Source organism: Myotis daubentonii, chromosome 1 (assembly GCF_963259705.1).
Source record: "Myotis daubentonii chromosome 1, mMyoDau2.1, whole genome shotgun sequence".
Taxonomy (NCBI): domain Eukaryota; kingdom Metazoa; phylum Chordata; class Mammalia; order Chiroptera; family Vespertilionidae; genus Myotis; species Myotis daubentonii.
Window position 1 is genome coordinate 125,536,157 of NC_081840.1, and position 16,888 is coordinate 125,553,044.

A 16,888-nucleotide genomic window follows, 5' to 3' on the forward strand; every position below is an offset into this window, starting at 1 on the left:
ATATGGAGAATAGAGTGGGTTGGGTGGGAGGGTTTCTGTGTACTCTTTTGCATGTTTTGAATTTTATTATGTGTGGATGTGTTGCTTCTTTAAAAAAGACTTTTTAAAAATTACTGAGGACAAATGCAAATGTTAGGGATATTCAGTTACCCTCAGGATTTAGATTATTTGTGCAGTGGGTACATTCTCAAATGTTTGAGTTTTAAAAATTAATGGTAATGTAGCATATTTTAGGAAGTATTTTAACATTTGTTAGTAGTACTAAGAGGTAATTTATATTTTTGGCTTAAACACATGTTTAGACACTTGTATCACCTACATTGTTTTTTGTTTTTTTCCATGCAGAGGATACATGGTAATGGGCGACTCTTTCAATACTTCCTTATTCAAGCAAACTTTTCAAAGAGTTTTCACCAAAGATATGCATGGGCAGTTTAAAATGGGTTTTGGTGGTACATTAGAAATAAAGGTAAGAAGCAAAACTTGACACGTGTGGTATGTTATCAAGATAAATTTGTAGGCTTGATCATAATTTTACCTTTAATCACATACAACATATGATTTAAAAATAGTGGTTATATTATATTGAAACCCAGTGTTAGAGATTTTGTTTATTAGAAAGATGGGTCATTATGAAATGTACAATGAAATTTTACTTGAGCATTTCTGCATAATTGCTAGAAAATAAGATATATAGATAAAATTTGCTTTAACTTATTTTTTCTTTATGTAGGGTTTAACTTTTTTAGTGCATTTGATCTTTTTTAGGGCTGAATTTGCTTATGCTAGTGCTAGATTTTTTTAAAATTGCAGTAATCGGTATCTAAGAGAAACCTGTTCTGTTCTACTTGAATAATCAGTAATTGTTTTATAGTTGGTAGGTTGTTGATATTATTTTCTATCATTCATTTCAAATTTTAATAATGCAAAGGCTTAGTGTTAGTAACAAGTACATGGAAAGCACATTGATACTGAATTTGCATTAAATATTTCTTGCTATTTTATTGAATGATTGCTAACTGTCCAGCATTAAGCTAAGAAATTATAGAGATCATAAGGAATATCTAAAGCACAGGTCTTCTTATAAAGAAATTTAGTTTTGATAGAAAGACAAGTTTAATATAGAATAGATTGAAATAATAGTAGATTATGAAAGTGCTATAAAGGTTTAGGAATGAAAGGTGAATGCATCCGGGATACAATTTATCCTAGAAAATTAACAATTTTATTGTGACTTACACTGGGTTTTGAAAATGGCAGAATTTAAGTTGGTTGAAGAGAATGCATTTTAGTCAGGAGCCCAGTGTGAGGAGAGACATAGAGGTGAGAATCAGCACAGTATGTTTGGGGAAACTGCCCAGGGAGAATGGATGGTTTGTATTGGAATGTAAGGAAAGTAGTTTAATTCTCTGTGTTGGTTGCAGTTTGCAGATGCACGTGTAGGCCGAAGCAGCTATTGTAGGTTAAGGAAAAATAGAAGCTGGTGTCTATGGTTTTGAGTTAGAACATATTTTGGATATGGTATGATATTTAATTGAGGGTGAGTTACCAAATGGAGACCTCCTCTGGGCAACTGAAATAGAGGATTAATGTTAGGTCAAGGCTAGATTTTAAATTTGGAAGTTAACATAGAAGTATTCATGGATTAATTATTTTAACATTAGTACATTTTCATTGAACTTTAAATGTGGAAGAAAATCTTTATTCTTATATACTTACAATTGAATGTTTGAGCTTATCTTTGAGCACACCAAACTGTACCATGTTCTTATTTGCAGACCTCAAGGGAAATAAAAGTTTCAGGAGCTATTGGACCCTGTGTGTCTCTCAATTCTAAAGGACCCTGTGTATCTGAAAATGTAAGTCACCTTTATTCTAAAAATAAAGTACAGTTTAATTCTCAGGACATAACCAACAGAGACCTAGGTGGCAGCTTATAGCATTGCTTTAAAAATATTGTGTGGACTCAGTTTTTTAGTAGAATGTGGCTCAGCTTCTATCGATATACCTCTGTTTGTAATTGCTCTGTCTGAATACCCCTTTTCCCACCCACTCCTAAATTAAAACTTTTGTACTGTCACCAGTCTTCTATTTTTTTATGCCTAAGTTATTTCTTACCCCAGTGTGCCTAAAAACAACAACTATGATTTAGAAATTTGGAGACTTCTGAAAATCAAAATTAATTCTGAATTTTTTTTGTTAGTAGAATCTACAACAAAGTAAACAAATTAGACTTACGTTTCAAATCCATCCTTATTATTCCATTTAGTGGATGTATAATGCACTTAAAAATGGTAGAATTATGTACTGTTATTATAGAGAGCATTATGGGATAAATAACACAAAGTGGGTAAACATCTTTAAAATGACTGAGTTGAAAATTAATTTTAAGTAGTTTACATGGTGAAGATTTATTTCTTAAAAATTTTTCTTGGGAGTAAGACTGCTTAGCAGTTCTGATCCAGAGAACTTGTATTCTTTTTTTTTTTTGAGAAACTGTATTCTTATGTGCATATATTATGTGTTAAATCAATATTTATTTACACATATCAAATAGTTCGATAGAAGGATGTTAGTTGTAATTACTTCATTAAATGGTATATACTTTTTTAAAGTCTTCAATATGGAGAACTTGTCAACACTTTTGTATTTACTTAGCAAAAATGTGAATTACTTTATAATTTTATTGTGTAAAAATTGCTTAATTTTATTTGATGTTATATTTCATATGATTTAACATTTTTTAAAAAAAATATATTTTATTGATTTTTTTACAGAGAGGAAGGGAGAGAGATAGATAGTCAGAAACATCGATGAGAGAGAAACATCGATAAGAGAGAAACATCGATCAGCTGCGTCCTGCACATCTCCCACTGGGGATGTGCCTGCAACCCAGGTACATGCCCTTGACCGGAATCGAACCCGGGACCCTTCGGTCCGCAGGCCGACGCTCTATCCACCAAGCCAAACCGGTCTCGGCTGATTTAACATTTTTAAGTTTTTAATATTCAATGAATTTGTTAGAGACCTGAAAGGGATGTTTTCTTACTGGAGGTTTTATTCCCCTTCTTTTCACCTTGGTATATATTATAGTAATAAATTATGTTGTCTAATTTTCAAACATATTATATATTTTATTTCTACAGGAGATAGGAACAGGTGGCACTTGTCAATGGAAGATATGTGGACTTAGTCCCACTACAACCTTAGCCATATATTTTGAGGTTGTCAATCAGGTATGACTTTTTATATTTGAATATTAAAACCTATATTTAAACAAGTACTTAATTTAGGCCATGACTTTTCGTATTTTTCTTCCAATAATAAATATAACCCAAAGCTTGTTTTATTTTGGAGTTTTTGTTATTTTCTATTTTTCAAAGCTCAACTCCTTGTGAGAGGACATACTGTAATAGAAAGATGTCAGGGACACTGGCAGATGCCCAGCCTTGGGCAACCAAATGTAGTCTCTGTTTTTTTTTGTGTTTTTTTTTCCAGAGTTTAGGATTTTTAATTTGTCCCATAGCTGCTGAAGCAAAATTATGATAAAACATTTGCTTTCCTTTATATCCCAACACACACACACACACAAAACTATTCGTAGGAAAAAAATGGTTTTGTACACGGGAAGAAACAATATAAATTCAAAACTTACAGATAAGGGTTAGCTCTACCACTCATTTCTTTAAAAAGTTTATACGAATATCCAGTCAAAACCAACAGGTTGTCTTCTTTGAAATGTTATCTAAATGGATTTCCAAGTAGACCACAGGACTGTATACTGTCTTGGAATGTCCTTAGAAGGCTCTGTCATTGATCAGGTAACAGAGTAAAAACACCAGAGTCCTTTCTTTTTCAAATGGGAGAGGGAAAGACAGGGATAGAAGAAACTATTCAAACTTTGTCTTCTTTCCTTGTGTCTTATGGTCTCCCCCTCCTTCTCTGCCTCCTCGGAAGCCTCCTCGACCTCCAAAACCTCCCCGGCCTCTGCCACCAAATCCACCTCTGCCTCCACCATGACCCCGGAAGCCACCTTAACCCTTAGGCTTGGCCCAGTCCAAACTAACTCTGTTTCCATCAATTTCACCATCTTCCATGGTCTCCTTAGCGGCTTCCTCACTGTTGAAGTCTCCAAAACCAAACCCTTTGGAAGAGCCCGTCTCCCGGTCAGTGACTATTCTTGCCCGGACAGAGCCATCAAATGACTCCTTCAATGTCTCTTCCGTAGTCTCCTCAGATAGACCTTTGACAAATAGAGTTTTGGATGGCTGGCTTCTTGCATTAGGCAATCCTTTGGGTCCTTGCAATTCCAGCCTGATTGCTCTGTCCTCAATTTCTCTTTTATTACAGTGATTTAAAGCTTCTTTAGCATCTTCAAATGAAGCAAATTCTATGAATGCATACCCTTTAGATTTGCCATTTTGGTTCTGGGGCACTTTGATAAAAGTTGCCTTTTCAAATACTTCCTGAAGAGTTTTCTTCTGTTGCACTGTAGGAAAGGTTTCTTAAAACCAGAGTTTTTGATTCACCACTCCAAGTGCTGTTCTTTCCACCTCTATGGTCTTGATTTTGACCTTTCTCTCCAGTATAGTACAGAGAAACCTTCTTCCAAGGTTTTTTCTGCATCAGCTTCTGTCTTAAATTCAATATAAGCAATCCCTTTACTTTTTCCATCCTTGCTGACTAATCTGTGTCTTTGTTTTTAAGTATAAAATGGAAGCATAAGTAAAATCTTAAATTTTGTTCTAGTTATGCAGTTTTGTAATTTGATATCTAGCTCCTAATTGTGACAAGGTACATATATGTAATATATGAGTCCAACAAGAAAGTTTCCCCCCCGTAATATATTTTTTAAAATATGGAATTCTTAACAAATTTGTGTGTCATTATTGCACTGGGGCCATGGTAATCTTCTGTGTATTATTCCGTTTTAGTCTGTGTGCTGCTGAAGTGAGCACAGAAAAGTTTAATATGTCAAAACACATAGAAAAAAATTACTAGGTAAAGATTCCAATATTACCGACTGGCGTGGCTCAGTGGTTGAGCATCAACTATGAACCAGGGCACATGCCCGAGTTGCGGGCTCCATTCCCTCGTAGAGGGTGTACAGAAGGCAGCCAATCTATAATTCTCTTTCATCGTTGATGTTTCTATCTCTCCCTCTTCCTTCCTCTCTCTCTAAAAATCAATAAAGTAAAAATTTAAAAAAGATTCCAATATTTGGAAAGATTTTTTTTTTTTTTGCTACAGAATGAAGTTATATTAAAGAATGATTTTTAATGTATAAATTACGATTTATATGCTACTAGTTATTAGGCATAAAATGAACCACAGACTATTAAGAATCAGCCTTTCTAACAGTTAAAGTTTGAGAAAAAGATAATGGCTGTTATTGACCAAAACAAACAAACAAACAAAATCAAAGCAAGAATATCTATTGTCAAAGGGCATGAAAAAAGTATTTCTTTTAACTACTTGCTATTTCTTTCTGAGCATCATTACTATAATCATTACTCTCTTTTCATTAATAGTTTTCTATTGGTCATCTGTTCATCATGTGATTATCTTCCTAAAAGTTCTGTTTTCATTTTACATACATAGGGGAGTATGACTTAGTTCAGTTTCTCTTTCCAATTACTATTAGGCAAAATTGCCTCACCCCTTTCCTTAGCCATTAATTTCTTTAAACTTCTTCCTTAATTTCTTCTTTTATATCCTTCTGAATTATGTATTACATGAAATTGATATCCTTGGACTCACTCCTATCCTTCATCATTTTTCCCCTTAGCCAAATCCAATTGTACTGTAAAAAACATCCTCCTAATTGATATAAGAATTAATTTTATTAGTGCTCGGATATACAGCCAATGACTATATGACAACAACATAATAGATTTTGCTTATTTTTACTCCTTTACTTTTAAACAGCATAATGCTCCAATTCCTCAAGGAGGGCGTGGTGCAATTCAGTTTGTGACTCAGTATCAGCATTCAAGTGGGCAGAGACGCATTCGAGTGACCACCATTGCAAGGAAGTAAGTTGTATTTATTAGTGATTTAATTTACATATCAACACTATTCTGGATTGTGCTTCCAAACTGGGTTCCTATTTTGAGTGATAGCCATGACTGGAAAATGAACATTTATGATTAATAGCATTTTATTTCTTTCTAGCATAGCTTATTTGCTAAAATATTCATTGTTAAGAATTGTAAAGCAATTTAAAAATCTATTTCTAAGACACATTTTACAAAATATTCTTTTATTTATCTTATTCCCCTGAGAGGAGGAGAAAAGCTAATATTATCCTGTTATAAACAATAATAATATATATGATGTATTATATACCTGTATAATAACTGCAGCCCCCCCCCCCTGCCGGTCCCACCCCTGATCACCCCTTATCCCAATAGGGGGCGGGGCTGGTGGCCAACTGCCTGCAGCCCCTCCCCCTGTCAGCTCCGCCCCTGATGGGCCCCCACCACCCCAATGGGCCTGCTGTCCTTCCCTCCAGCTGGCCGCGCCCATGATTACAGCACCCTACCCAAAAAGGGGCGGGGCCAGCAGCCAACCTCCAGCCCCTCCCCCCACCTGGTCCCACCCCATGTCTGCCCCCACCCCGATCAGGGGCAGGGCTGCTGGCCAACTGCCTGCGGCCCCTTCCCCCAGCCAGCTCCATCCCTGATTGTCACCCCACACCAATGTGGGTGGAGCTGGCTGGCCAACCTCCCACGGCCCCTCCTCCAGCCCTTGATCCCCATAACCCCACCCCCACCCCATTTGGGGGCAGGGCCGGCTGGCCCATCACCCACAGCCCTCTCCCTATAGCTGGTCCTGCCCCCAATTACCCCCTCCAATCAGGGGCAGGGCCCACTGGCCAATCGCCTGTGGCCCCACCCCCTAGCCAACCCGGCCCTAATTGGGCTGATCAGGGCAGGCTGGCTGGCCAACCTCCCACTGTCTCCTCCTCCCGACAGGCCCAGCCCTGATCTGCCCGGATTGGGGCCTGGCTGGCTGGACCCCACCTGTGCATGAATTCGTGCACTGGGTCTCTAGTATTAAAATAAAAAGCTTCTGCACTGCAAAAGAAGCCATGAACAACGTAACAAGAGCCCACTGTATGGGAGAACATATTTGCCAATGATACATTTGATAAGGGTTTAATCTCCAAAATATATAGGGAACTCATACAACTTAACAAAACAAAGACAAACAATCCAATTTAAAAATGGGCAAAGGGCCTAAATAGACACTTCTCCAAAGTGGACATACAGAAAGCTAAGAGATATGAAAAAATGCTCAAAATCACTAATCATCCAAGAGATGCAAATTAAAGGACAATGCGATATCATCTCACACCTGTCAGAATGGCTATTATCAACAAATCAACAAACGACAAGTGTTGGAGGGGTTGTGGAGAAAAGGGAACTCCAGTACATTGCTGGTGGAATATAGACTGGTGCAGTCATTATGGAAAACAGTATGGAGTTCCCTCAAAAAATTAATGAAACCCGCATTTGACTCAGTGATCCCACTTCTAGGAATAAATCCTAAGAAACCCGAAACACTCATCAGAAAGTATATATGTACCCCTATGTTCATAGCAGTGCAATTTACAATAGCTAAGATTAAAATCAGCCTAAGTGCCCATGGACAGATGAGTGGATAAAAAAACTATGGTATATTTACACAATGGAATACCAGGTGGCAATAAAAAAGAAAGAACTCTTACCATTTGCAACAGCATGGATGGACCTGGAGAGTATTATGCTAAGCGAAATAAACCAGTTAGAGAAAGAGAAGTATCACATGATCTCACTCATGTGGAATCTAATGAACCAAATAAACTGATGAACAAAAATAGACCCAGAGACATAGAAGCCTGAATAGGCTGCCAAACTCAGAGGGAAAGCAGGGGAGGGTGGATGGGAAGAGATCAATCAATGAACTTGTATGCGTATATGCATAACTCGTGGACACAGACAATGGGATGGTGATGACCTGGCTGGGATGGATAGGAGTAGGCTGGAAGAGGTTAATGGGAGAAAAAGGGGGACCTATATAATACTTTCAATAATAAAGATTAAAAAATATATAATAATGTCATGCTTATATATAAAAAACAACAACAATCTAACTTTACACTTAAAGGAACTAGGAAGAGAACATACAAAGCCCAAAGTGAGTAGAAGAGAGGAAATAATAAAGTTCAGAGTAGAAATAAATAAAGTCTAAAAAGCAATGAAATGATCAATGACACTAAGAGTTTTTTCTTTGAAAAGATAAATAAGATTGAGAAACCTTTAACCAGACTCATCAAGAAAAGAGAGGCTCAAATAAATAAAATAAAGAATGAAAGAGGAGAAGTAACAATTGACACTAAAGAAACTCAAAGGACTGTAAGAAAATATTATGAACAACTATATGCAAACAAAATTGGACAACGTGTGTGAAATGGGTAAATTCCTAGAAACACAGTCTTCTGAGACTGAATCTGGAAGAATCAGATAATCTGAATAGACAGAGCATAATTAGTGAAATTGAAGCAGTAATAAAATTTAACAAACAAAAATCCTGGGCCTGATGGCTTCAAAGGTACATTTTACCAAATATTCAAGAACTAACCCATCCTTCTCAAACTATTCCAAAAAATTCAAGAAGAGGAAACACAGCCAAGGTCTTTTTATGAGGCCAGCATTATGCTAATTACAAAATCAGATATAGACATTACAAAGAAAGAAAATTATTGGCCAATATCCCTGATGAACATAGATGCTAAAGTCCTCAAAAAAAATTAGTAAACCAGATCCAGCAATACATTAAAAAGATCATACACCATGCTCATGTGGGATTTATTCCAGATATGCAAGGTTGGTACAGTATCCACAAATCAATAAACTTCATATACCACATAAACAATGAAGGATAAAAAACCACATGATCATATCAATAGATGCAGAAAAGGCATTTTATAAAATCTAGCACCCGTTTATGATATAAACTCTCAGCGAAGTAGGAAAAGAGGGAACATACCTCATCATAGTAAAGACTATACACAAACCCACAGCCAACATCATACTCAGTGGGTAAAGACTACAAGCGGATGTCTACTTTCACCAATGTTATTCAACACTAGAGGCCCAGTGCACAAGATTCATGCACTGGGTGGTGGTGGGGGGTTCCCTTAGCCTAGCCTGTGCCCTCTTGCAGTCCGGGGCTCTTGCAGTCCAGGACCCCTTGCTCTTGTGTTGAGCATCTGCTCCCTGGTGGTCAGTGCATATCATAGCGACTGCTCGTTCCACTGTTCGGTCAATTTGCATATTACACTTTTATTATATAAGATGGTACTGGAAGTCCTAGCCACAGCAGTCACACAAGAAATAAAAGGCATCCAAATTGAAAAGGGAGAAAACTCATTATTTGGAGATGACATGATACTGTATAAAGAAAGCCCTAAAGATTCCACTGAAAAACTACTAAAACTGCTAAATAACTTTAGTAAAGTAGCAGGATGCAAAATAAATATCCGGAAATTAATTGCATTTATATACACCAAAGGGAAATTAACAAAATAAAACCTATTTATAAGTGCATTAAAAAAAAAATTCCCTAGGAATAAATTTAACCAAGGATGTAAAAGACCTGTCCTTGGAAATTAAGACACAGAACAAAGAAATTGAATAATATAGAAATAAGTTGAAACATATAACATGTTTATGGATAGGAAGAATTAACATCATTAAAATTCCCATACTACCCAAAACAATCTATAGTTTCAACACAATTCATATCAATATATCAATAGCATATTTCACAGAACTGGAACAAATATTCCAAAAATTTGGACCCAGAATAGCCACAGCAATCTTGAGGGGAAAAAACCCAAAAAACCAAATTTGGAGGAATCATGCCACATAACATCAAACTATATTACAAGGCCATAGTTATCAAAACAGCTTGATACTGGCATTAAAACAGACGTATAAATCAGTGGAACAGAATAGAGAGCCCAGAAATAAACTGCCTTTATGGTCAATTAATATTTGACAAAGTAGGAAAGAACATATAATGGAGTAACTGTAGTCTCAATAAATGGTGTTTGGAAAATTGGATATAAACATGCAAAAACATGAAACTAGACCATCTTCTCACACCATACACAAGAATAATCTCAAAATGGATTAAAGTCTTAAATGTTAGACTCAAAACCATAAAAATCCTAGAAAAAAAACATTGGCAGTAAAATCTTGGACATTTCTCATAGCAATATATATATATTTTTTTGATGTAGCACTACCAGCAAGGGAAACAGGAAAAAAGTAAATAAATTTGACTAGATCAAGCTAAAGTTTGCACAGCAAAGGAAATCATCAACGAAATGAAAAAACACCCCACTGATTGGGAGATCATATTCACCAATGATACATCTGGTAAGGGTCCATAGCCAAAATTTATAACAACTAATAGAACTCAACGCCAAAAAAACACATCAAAAATCCAGTAACAAATGGATAAAGGACCTGAATAGACACTTTTCCAAAGAGCACGTACAGGCCAATAGACAAATGAAAAGATACTCCATGTTACTAATTATCAGATAAATGCAAATTAAAGTACAATGAGATATCACCTCACAACTGTCAGAATGGCTGTCATCAATAAATCAGTAAACAACAACTGTTGGTGAGGATGTGAGACCCCTTGTGCACTGTTGGTAGGAATGCAGATTGGTGCAGCTATTGTAGAAAGCAGTAAGGAGTTACCTCAAAAAATTAAAAATGAAACTAATTGCCTTATGATCCAGCAATCCCACTTCTGGGAATATGAAGACTCCTGAAACACAGATTCAAAAGAATATATATGCACTACTATATTTATTGCAGCATTATTTACAATGGCCAAGATTTAGAAGCAGCCCAAGTTCCCATCAGTAGATGAGTGGGTAAAAAAGCAGTGGTACATCTACACAATGGAATACTAGTTGGCTGTAAAAAAGGAAATTTTCCCTTTTGCAACGGCATGGATGGACCTGGATAGTATTATGCTAAGTGAAATAAGCCAGTCAGAGAAAGACAAATACCATATGATTTCTTTTATATGTGGAATCTAATGAACAAAATAAACTGACAAAGAAAATAGAAACAGACTCATAGATACAGAGAACAGACTGATGGCTGTCAGAAGGGAGGGGGTTCAGGTGCTGGGTGAAAAAGGTGAAGGGATGAAACAAACAAAAAAAACACACCTCGTAGCCTGGCTGGTGTGGCTAAGTTGGTTGAGCGTCCTCCCGTACACTAAAAGGTGGTGGGTTTGATTCTTGGTTAGGGGACATCTAGATAATATTGGAATTTTAAAATATCGGAGTAATTTTATGTACCTTTTAAATTTAAATATGTGTGATAGCCCAACTACGATATTGTGAATATAATAATTTAGCAGCATTTCTGTGCTTTCTTCTTGTCTTTAGCTGGGCAGATGCTCAAACTCAAATCCAAAGCATTGCTGCATCTTTTGACCAGGAGGCTGCTGCCATTCTTATGGCCAGGCTGGCCATATATAGAGCAGAAACAGAGGAAGGGCCAGATGTGCTTAGATGGCTAGACAGACAGCTCATTCGGCTGGTACGTAGTGAACATCGTGCTTTTCTAAATCTGTATGTCTTTATCTGTAGTAAATATTTGTTGCGGATAATCTTTTTTAAAGTTTTTAACAGTGTAACTAAAAGACTGTATGAGGGTCTCCTGTTCAAGTTGCTGTAAAAGGCATATTGATGAACAGTAGAATTCACTTACCTCTTCCAATAACTAAAATGCCTTTTTTCCTTAAAATGAAAGTTATAATTATGGAACATCTTATTTCTATTTTGGTTGATACCACATTATTTTAAGACATAATACTAATTTACTATAACTGTTTTTACTGCTTTTTTGCATATTTTTCTTCATTGCTATGGTTTTAGTTCTCTATTTTCATTTTAATGGAAATCTTTAAGAGAACTTAATTGGTATATAAAAATTATACATTATACAACTAATTATAGAAAAATATAGATGTCTTGATTATCTTGATCTAGATCACCAAAGTGTGTGTTAGTAAAGTTATTGATAATGATGGGTTTTTAACATGTCAGGAACCTATTGCTTACATTATGACCTAGAGTTTAATTAAGCTCTTTTCCTAATGTTCCATTGTTACTCAACAGACTTTGGCTTATTATTTCCTTCTCAAACACCCTGGTGAGAACTCTCTGCGAAGCTATCTGATTTCTATTTGTAAGGAGGCTTTTGTGCTCTTTGTCTCAGCTTTTCATGTAGTTTAAAAAACATTCTTGAGTGAACTAATCTTGGTTTAATAAAGTTAGCCATTTTTGTGGCATCATTTGGAACTTTTCCCCCATTTCATTTCAAAGTGTTTGTATACTAGTACCTTTATGTGAAGAAGGCAGTATTATGACAACATCAGCATGTCCTTTTTTTTTCTCCTAGTTGGATATATTTTATTTTTATTTGGAAAGCAAAGGCTTTTCCCAGAACTCTAGCAGAGACTTCTACTTACACCTCATTAGCTATGACTTTCACATGATCACAAGGATTCTATAGGGAAAAAAAGGCTTTATGTGGATTTAATATTTATAGTTGGTACTAGGACATGCCATGAAATATAAGTCATTTGAAACCTTTATTAGCACAATAATTCTTTCTTTTGAAAAATCTTTAAATATACATATTTAAAGTGCATAATTTGATAAGTTCTGATACATATCTGTGTGTACTCATGAAAACATCACCACAGTCAAGATAATAAACATAGCTATCATAACCCAAAGTTTCTCCTGTCCCTACATAACCCCTCTCCCTTTGTACTTAACCCTTTGAGTGCCAACCAATATCCTAGGAACTATGCTAAAATTGCCAAGGCATTTTTGCTGATTTTACAGCAGTTTAGGGAAAAAATTATGAAAATTAGGCAGATAGATGCCAGTGGTCAATTTTAGAACTACAAACATTTGGCATCATAAGTAAACATTCTGCATTTAGGTGCCATCTGTCAATAAAGAGTGAACTACTAGCATCTAATAGTGACACTGCAGGAGGAGCGCAATAGCACTCTCGGCACTTTTGGCGAAAGACAGGAGGAGTGCGATTGCGCTCCCCGGCACTCAAGGGGTTACAAATAGCATGTCCTTCTTTTTAAACAAGAGACAAAACCTCTCATAGATCATACATCATCAGTACAAAAGCCAACACAATTCTTCCAAGACAGACCTTTTGTTTCAGATAGGAAGATAAAACATTCAGTATATTTTTACCTTTGCTTATTTATGGCAGCAGTAAAGTTTTCTTGAATTTGACTATTATTTAGTTATTTGACATGAAATTGGTAAAACCTGTTGATTCTTTGACCTGAATAGAGAAGCTGTTATTTTTTAGCTAATTACACACACCTCTCAGCATCATGTATCGTGTTATCCATGTGTTTATTATATTGTTTTAACATTATGTTGTTTCAGTTTCTCAGATTGCATCCCAGCATTTTACTTACGGTAATTCTACATGTCAGCCTTATTAGATTCTCACCAACTGTTTGACTTTCCCTTGTCTGGGTAATAAGCTATGCTCTGAAATAGTTTGTTTCCTGAGCCTTTTGACTGAATGTGACTTTAGCAAACACTTGATTGATTTGAGGTTCTAAAAGTTGTTTAAGGAATCAGCACCTTTATTTGGCAAATGACTGTGATTCATAGTAAAGTGCTTTTTCCCTTTTGCTGGAGCTATTACTGCCTTTGTAGGTTATAAGCTATGACATAAAATTGAATAGTACAACTTGTTACCAGTTTATGCAAAAACCCACTGATAAGCAGTTTTCATTGTGAAGATGGACTTTTTGTGTGTCCCTTCTTGCATAAGTTAGTGAAATGACTCAGAAAGATTATAATTTTTCAGAATTCTCTGTAGGATTATGTCTAGAATCTTTCTCTACTGTCTCACACCTCAGGTTCAAAAATTGCCATATTGGCCTTGGTGGTTGTGGCTCTGTTGGTTGGGTGTCATCTGGTGCACTGAAAGGTTGTTGCTTCAGTTCCCAGTCAGGGCACATGCCTGGGTTGCTGGCTCAATCCCCAGTATGGGGCGTGCAGGAGGTTGCCCATCGATGTCCACTTTTACTTGGATATTTCTCTCTCTCCCTCTTCCTTCCTCTCTCTCTAAAAGTCAATTTAAAAAATTACTCTGTGCCCAGCCAGTGTGGCTCAGTAGTTGAGCATCAACCTATGAACCAGGAGGTCACGGTTCAGTTTCCAGTCAGGGCATATGCCCGAGTTGTGCGCTCGATTCCCATTATGGGGTGTTTAAGAGGCAGCCGATCAGTGATTCTCTCTCATCATTGACATTTCTATCTCTCTGTTTCTCTCCCTTCCTCTCTGAAATCAATAAAATATATATTAAAAAGTTGCCCTATTATTTGACATGCTTGTAAAACACAAATACTAATCTATACTAATAAAAGGGTAATATGCTAATTAGACCGGGCATCTTCCGGATGTCCTTCCAGACAGAGCCCTGTGGCGGGGGCTGAGGCAGAGGTGGTTAGGGGTAATCAGGCTGGCAGGGAAGAGCAGTTAGGGGCAATCAGGTTTGCAGGGGAGAGCAGTTAGGGGGCGATCAGGCCAGCAGGCAGGCGAGCAGTTAGGAGCCAGCAGTCCCAGAGTCGGACATCCTCCTAGGGATTCCTGGATTGGAGAGGATGCAGACCAGAATGAGGGACCCCCCGTTCTCCCGCCAACCCCTGTACACAAATTTTATGCACCAGGGCACTAGTCCTATCTAATAAAAGAGAAACATGGTAATTGGCGTACAACCGCTACCCTTCCCATTGGCTAATCAGGGCAATATGCAAATTAACTGCCAGCCAAGATGGCGCCGGCAGCCAGGCAGCTTGAAACTAACATGAGGCTTGCTTACTTCAGTGACGGAGGACTCCAACGTTCCCCGCCTGCCGCTGCAGGCCTCTGAGCTGCAACTCTAAGCAACTATGTAACAAATATAGAAGCTAAACAAAACCCCAGAAACCTACTTTAGTCCTCCGGGCTTCAGCCAGCAGGATCGCAACATTGTAAGCAGAATGGCCTTGTAAATAACTAAATGTGTCATTTGCAAAAACCACAAAATTACAAAACCTTGACTATATAATTCACTTCTAATCTACACATTCTGCAGTTTGTATCAGTCACAACAGCAGCAAGGCTGTTGGGACTAGAGGACAGGTGAGTCATGGCACAATGAAAAATGTACCCAGACCTTCTGTCACAACAGTATAACTTGTCTGTTCTCATAACTCAGTTGGCAGCTGTGTGTAAGAGGAAGTTGGTGGAGGGAATTTGAGAGGGAGAGGCTGATGTTAGACTGCTCCTCTGCTTTTTGTGCAAACAACTTTCACCAGTTATCTGTTGTCTCCCTGTGTCAAATACTGAGAAAGGAGTTATCCAGATGAACATAGTCTTACTGCATACTGCCACATGGGAATGAAATATCTATACTAATAAAAGGGTAATATGCTAATTAGACTGGATAGACCGGACGTCATTCCAGATGTCCTTCCTAACAAAGCCGGGGCCCGGTTGTGCTGCCCGGGGTCCCGGGTTCCTGCCCAGGTGAAACTGCCCAGGGTCCCAGGTACCGTCCCAAGCAGATGGGTTCTGGGTGCCTGCAGCCAGCCAAAGGGAGGGAAGCCCGGGTCCCGGTTGGCTACAGCCAGCCAGAGGGAGGGAAGCCCGGGTCCTAGTTGCTTGCGGCTGGCCGGAGGAGGGAAGCCTGGGTCCTGGGTGTGGGGGCTGAGGCAGAGGTGGTTAGGGGCTATCAGGCAGGCAGGCAAGCAGTTAGGGTGATCAGGCAGGCAGGCGAGTGGTTAGGGGTGATCAGGCAGGCAGGCAGAGGGTGTTAGGGGCAATCAGGCAGGCAGGCAGAGGCAGTTAGGGATGATCAGGCAGGCAGGCAGAGGGGTTAGGGGCAATCAGGCAGGCAGGCAGAGGCAGTTAGGGGTGATCAGGCAGGCAAACGAGCTGTTAGGGACGATCAGGCAGGCAGGCAGGCAAGTGGTTGGGGGTGATCAGGCAGGCAGGCAGGCAGGCAGAGGGGTTAGGGGCGATCAGGCAGGCAGGTGAGTGGTTAGGGGTGATCAGGCAGGCAAGCAGGCGAGCGGTTAGGAGTCAGCAGTCCCAGATTGCGAGAGGGATGTCCGACTGCTGGTTTAGGCCCAATCCCTAGGTGTCCCAGATTGCGAGAGGGCGCAGGTCAGGCTAAGAGACCCTCCCCCCCATGCACGAATTTTGTGCACTAGGCCTCTAGTCTCTAAATAAATTGATAAAATACCCTGGCCAATTTGGCTCAGTGGTTGGAGTGTGCACCCACAGACTGAAGGGTTGTGGGCTCTATTTCTGATCAAGGGCAAAGTACCTTGGTTGCAGGTTTGATCCCTGGCCCTGGTCGGGGCTCATGCAGGAGGCACCAATCGCTATCTCTCTCTCACTCCAACTCTCTTTCTTTCTTTCTCTTTCTCCCTTCCTTTCCACTCTCTAAGGATCAATGGAAACAATGTCCTCAAGTGAGGATTAAAAAAAGAAATTGCTAACAGGATAACTTGGAAACTGTCCATCACTGTGGCTGGCATGCTATGATGTGAAACGTTTAAAAAAATAATTTAAAAAAAATCACAAAACCCTTAGTGACTAAGAACCCCTCATATATGATAAAAGTGGTGAGAATATGATCTTTACATTTTTTTCTTTAGTTGATTGAATCAAATTTAGTGTACAATTGAAGTGAAGCTTAAGGTGATGACAAATGAACCTTAGTTACAGAAACTATTCTAAATAGCTAAAATAGTGTAGCCT

At 38.3% G+C, this 16,888-nt stretch overlaps 1 protein-coding gene and 1 non-coding gene across 4 annotated transcripts in view; one reads left to right on the forward strand and one right to left on the reverse strand.

The window, feature by feature from the left end:
- Window positions 1–16,888, forward strand: part of SEC23A (SEC23 homolog A, COPII coat complex component) — a 57,494-nt gene that overhangs the window by 19,444 nt on the left and 21,162 nt on the right. For 2 of the 3 annotated variants that reach the window (XM_059659614.1, XM_059659631.1), the window contains 5 exons: window positions 346–469; window positions 1,779–1,859; window positions 3,147–3,236; window positions 5,926–6,035; window positions 11,468–11,621. In XM_059659614.1, coding sequence (XP_059515597.1) covers window positions 346–469; window positions 1,779–1,859; window positions 3,147–3,236; window positions 5,926–6,035; window positions 11,468–11,621 — 559 coding nt within the window. The remainder of the gene's footprint in view (window positions 1–345; window positions 470–1,778; window positions 1,860–3,146; window positions 3,237–5,925; window positions 6,036–11,467; window positions 11,622–16,888) is intronic. The other variant, XM_059659620.1, reaches the window with a different exon arrangement.
- Window positions 4,853–4,958, reverse strand: LOC132224175 (U6 spliceosomal RNA). The gene has a single exon (XR_009450616.1). It is a non-coding gene; the product is annotated as a U6 spliceosomal RNA (small nuclear RNA).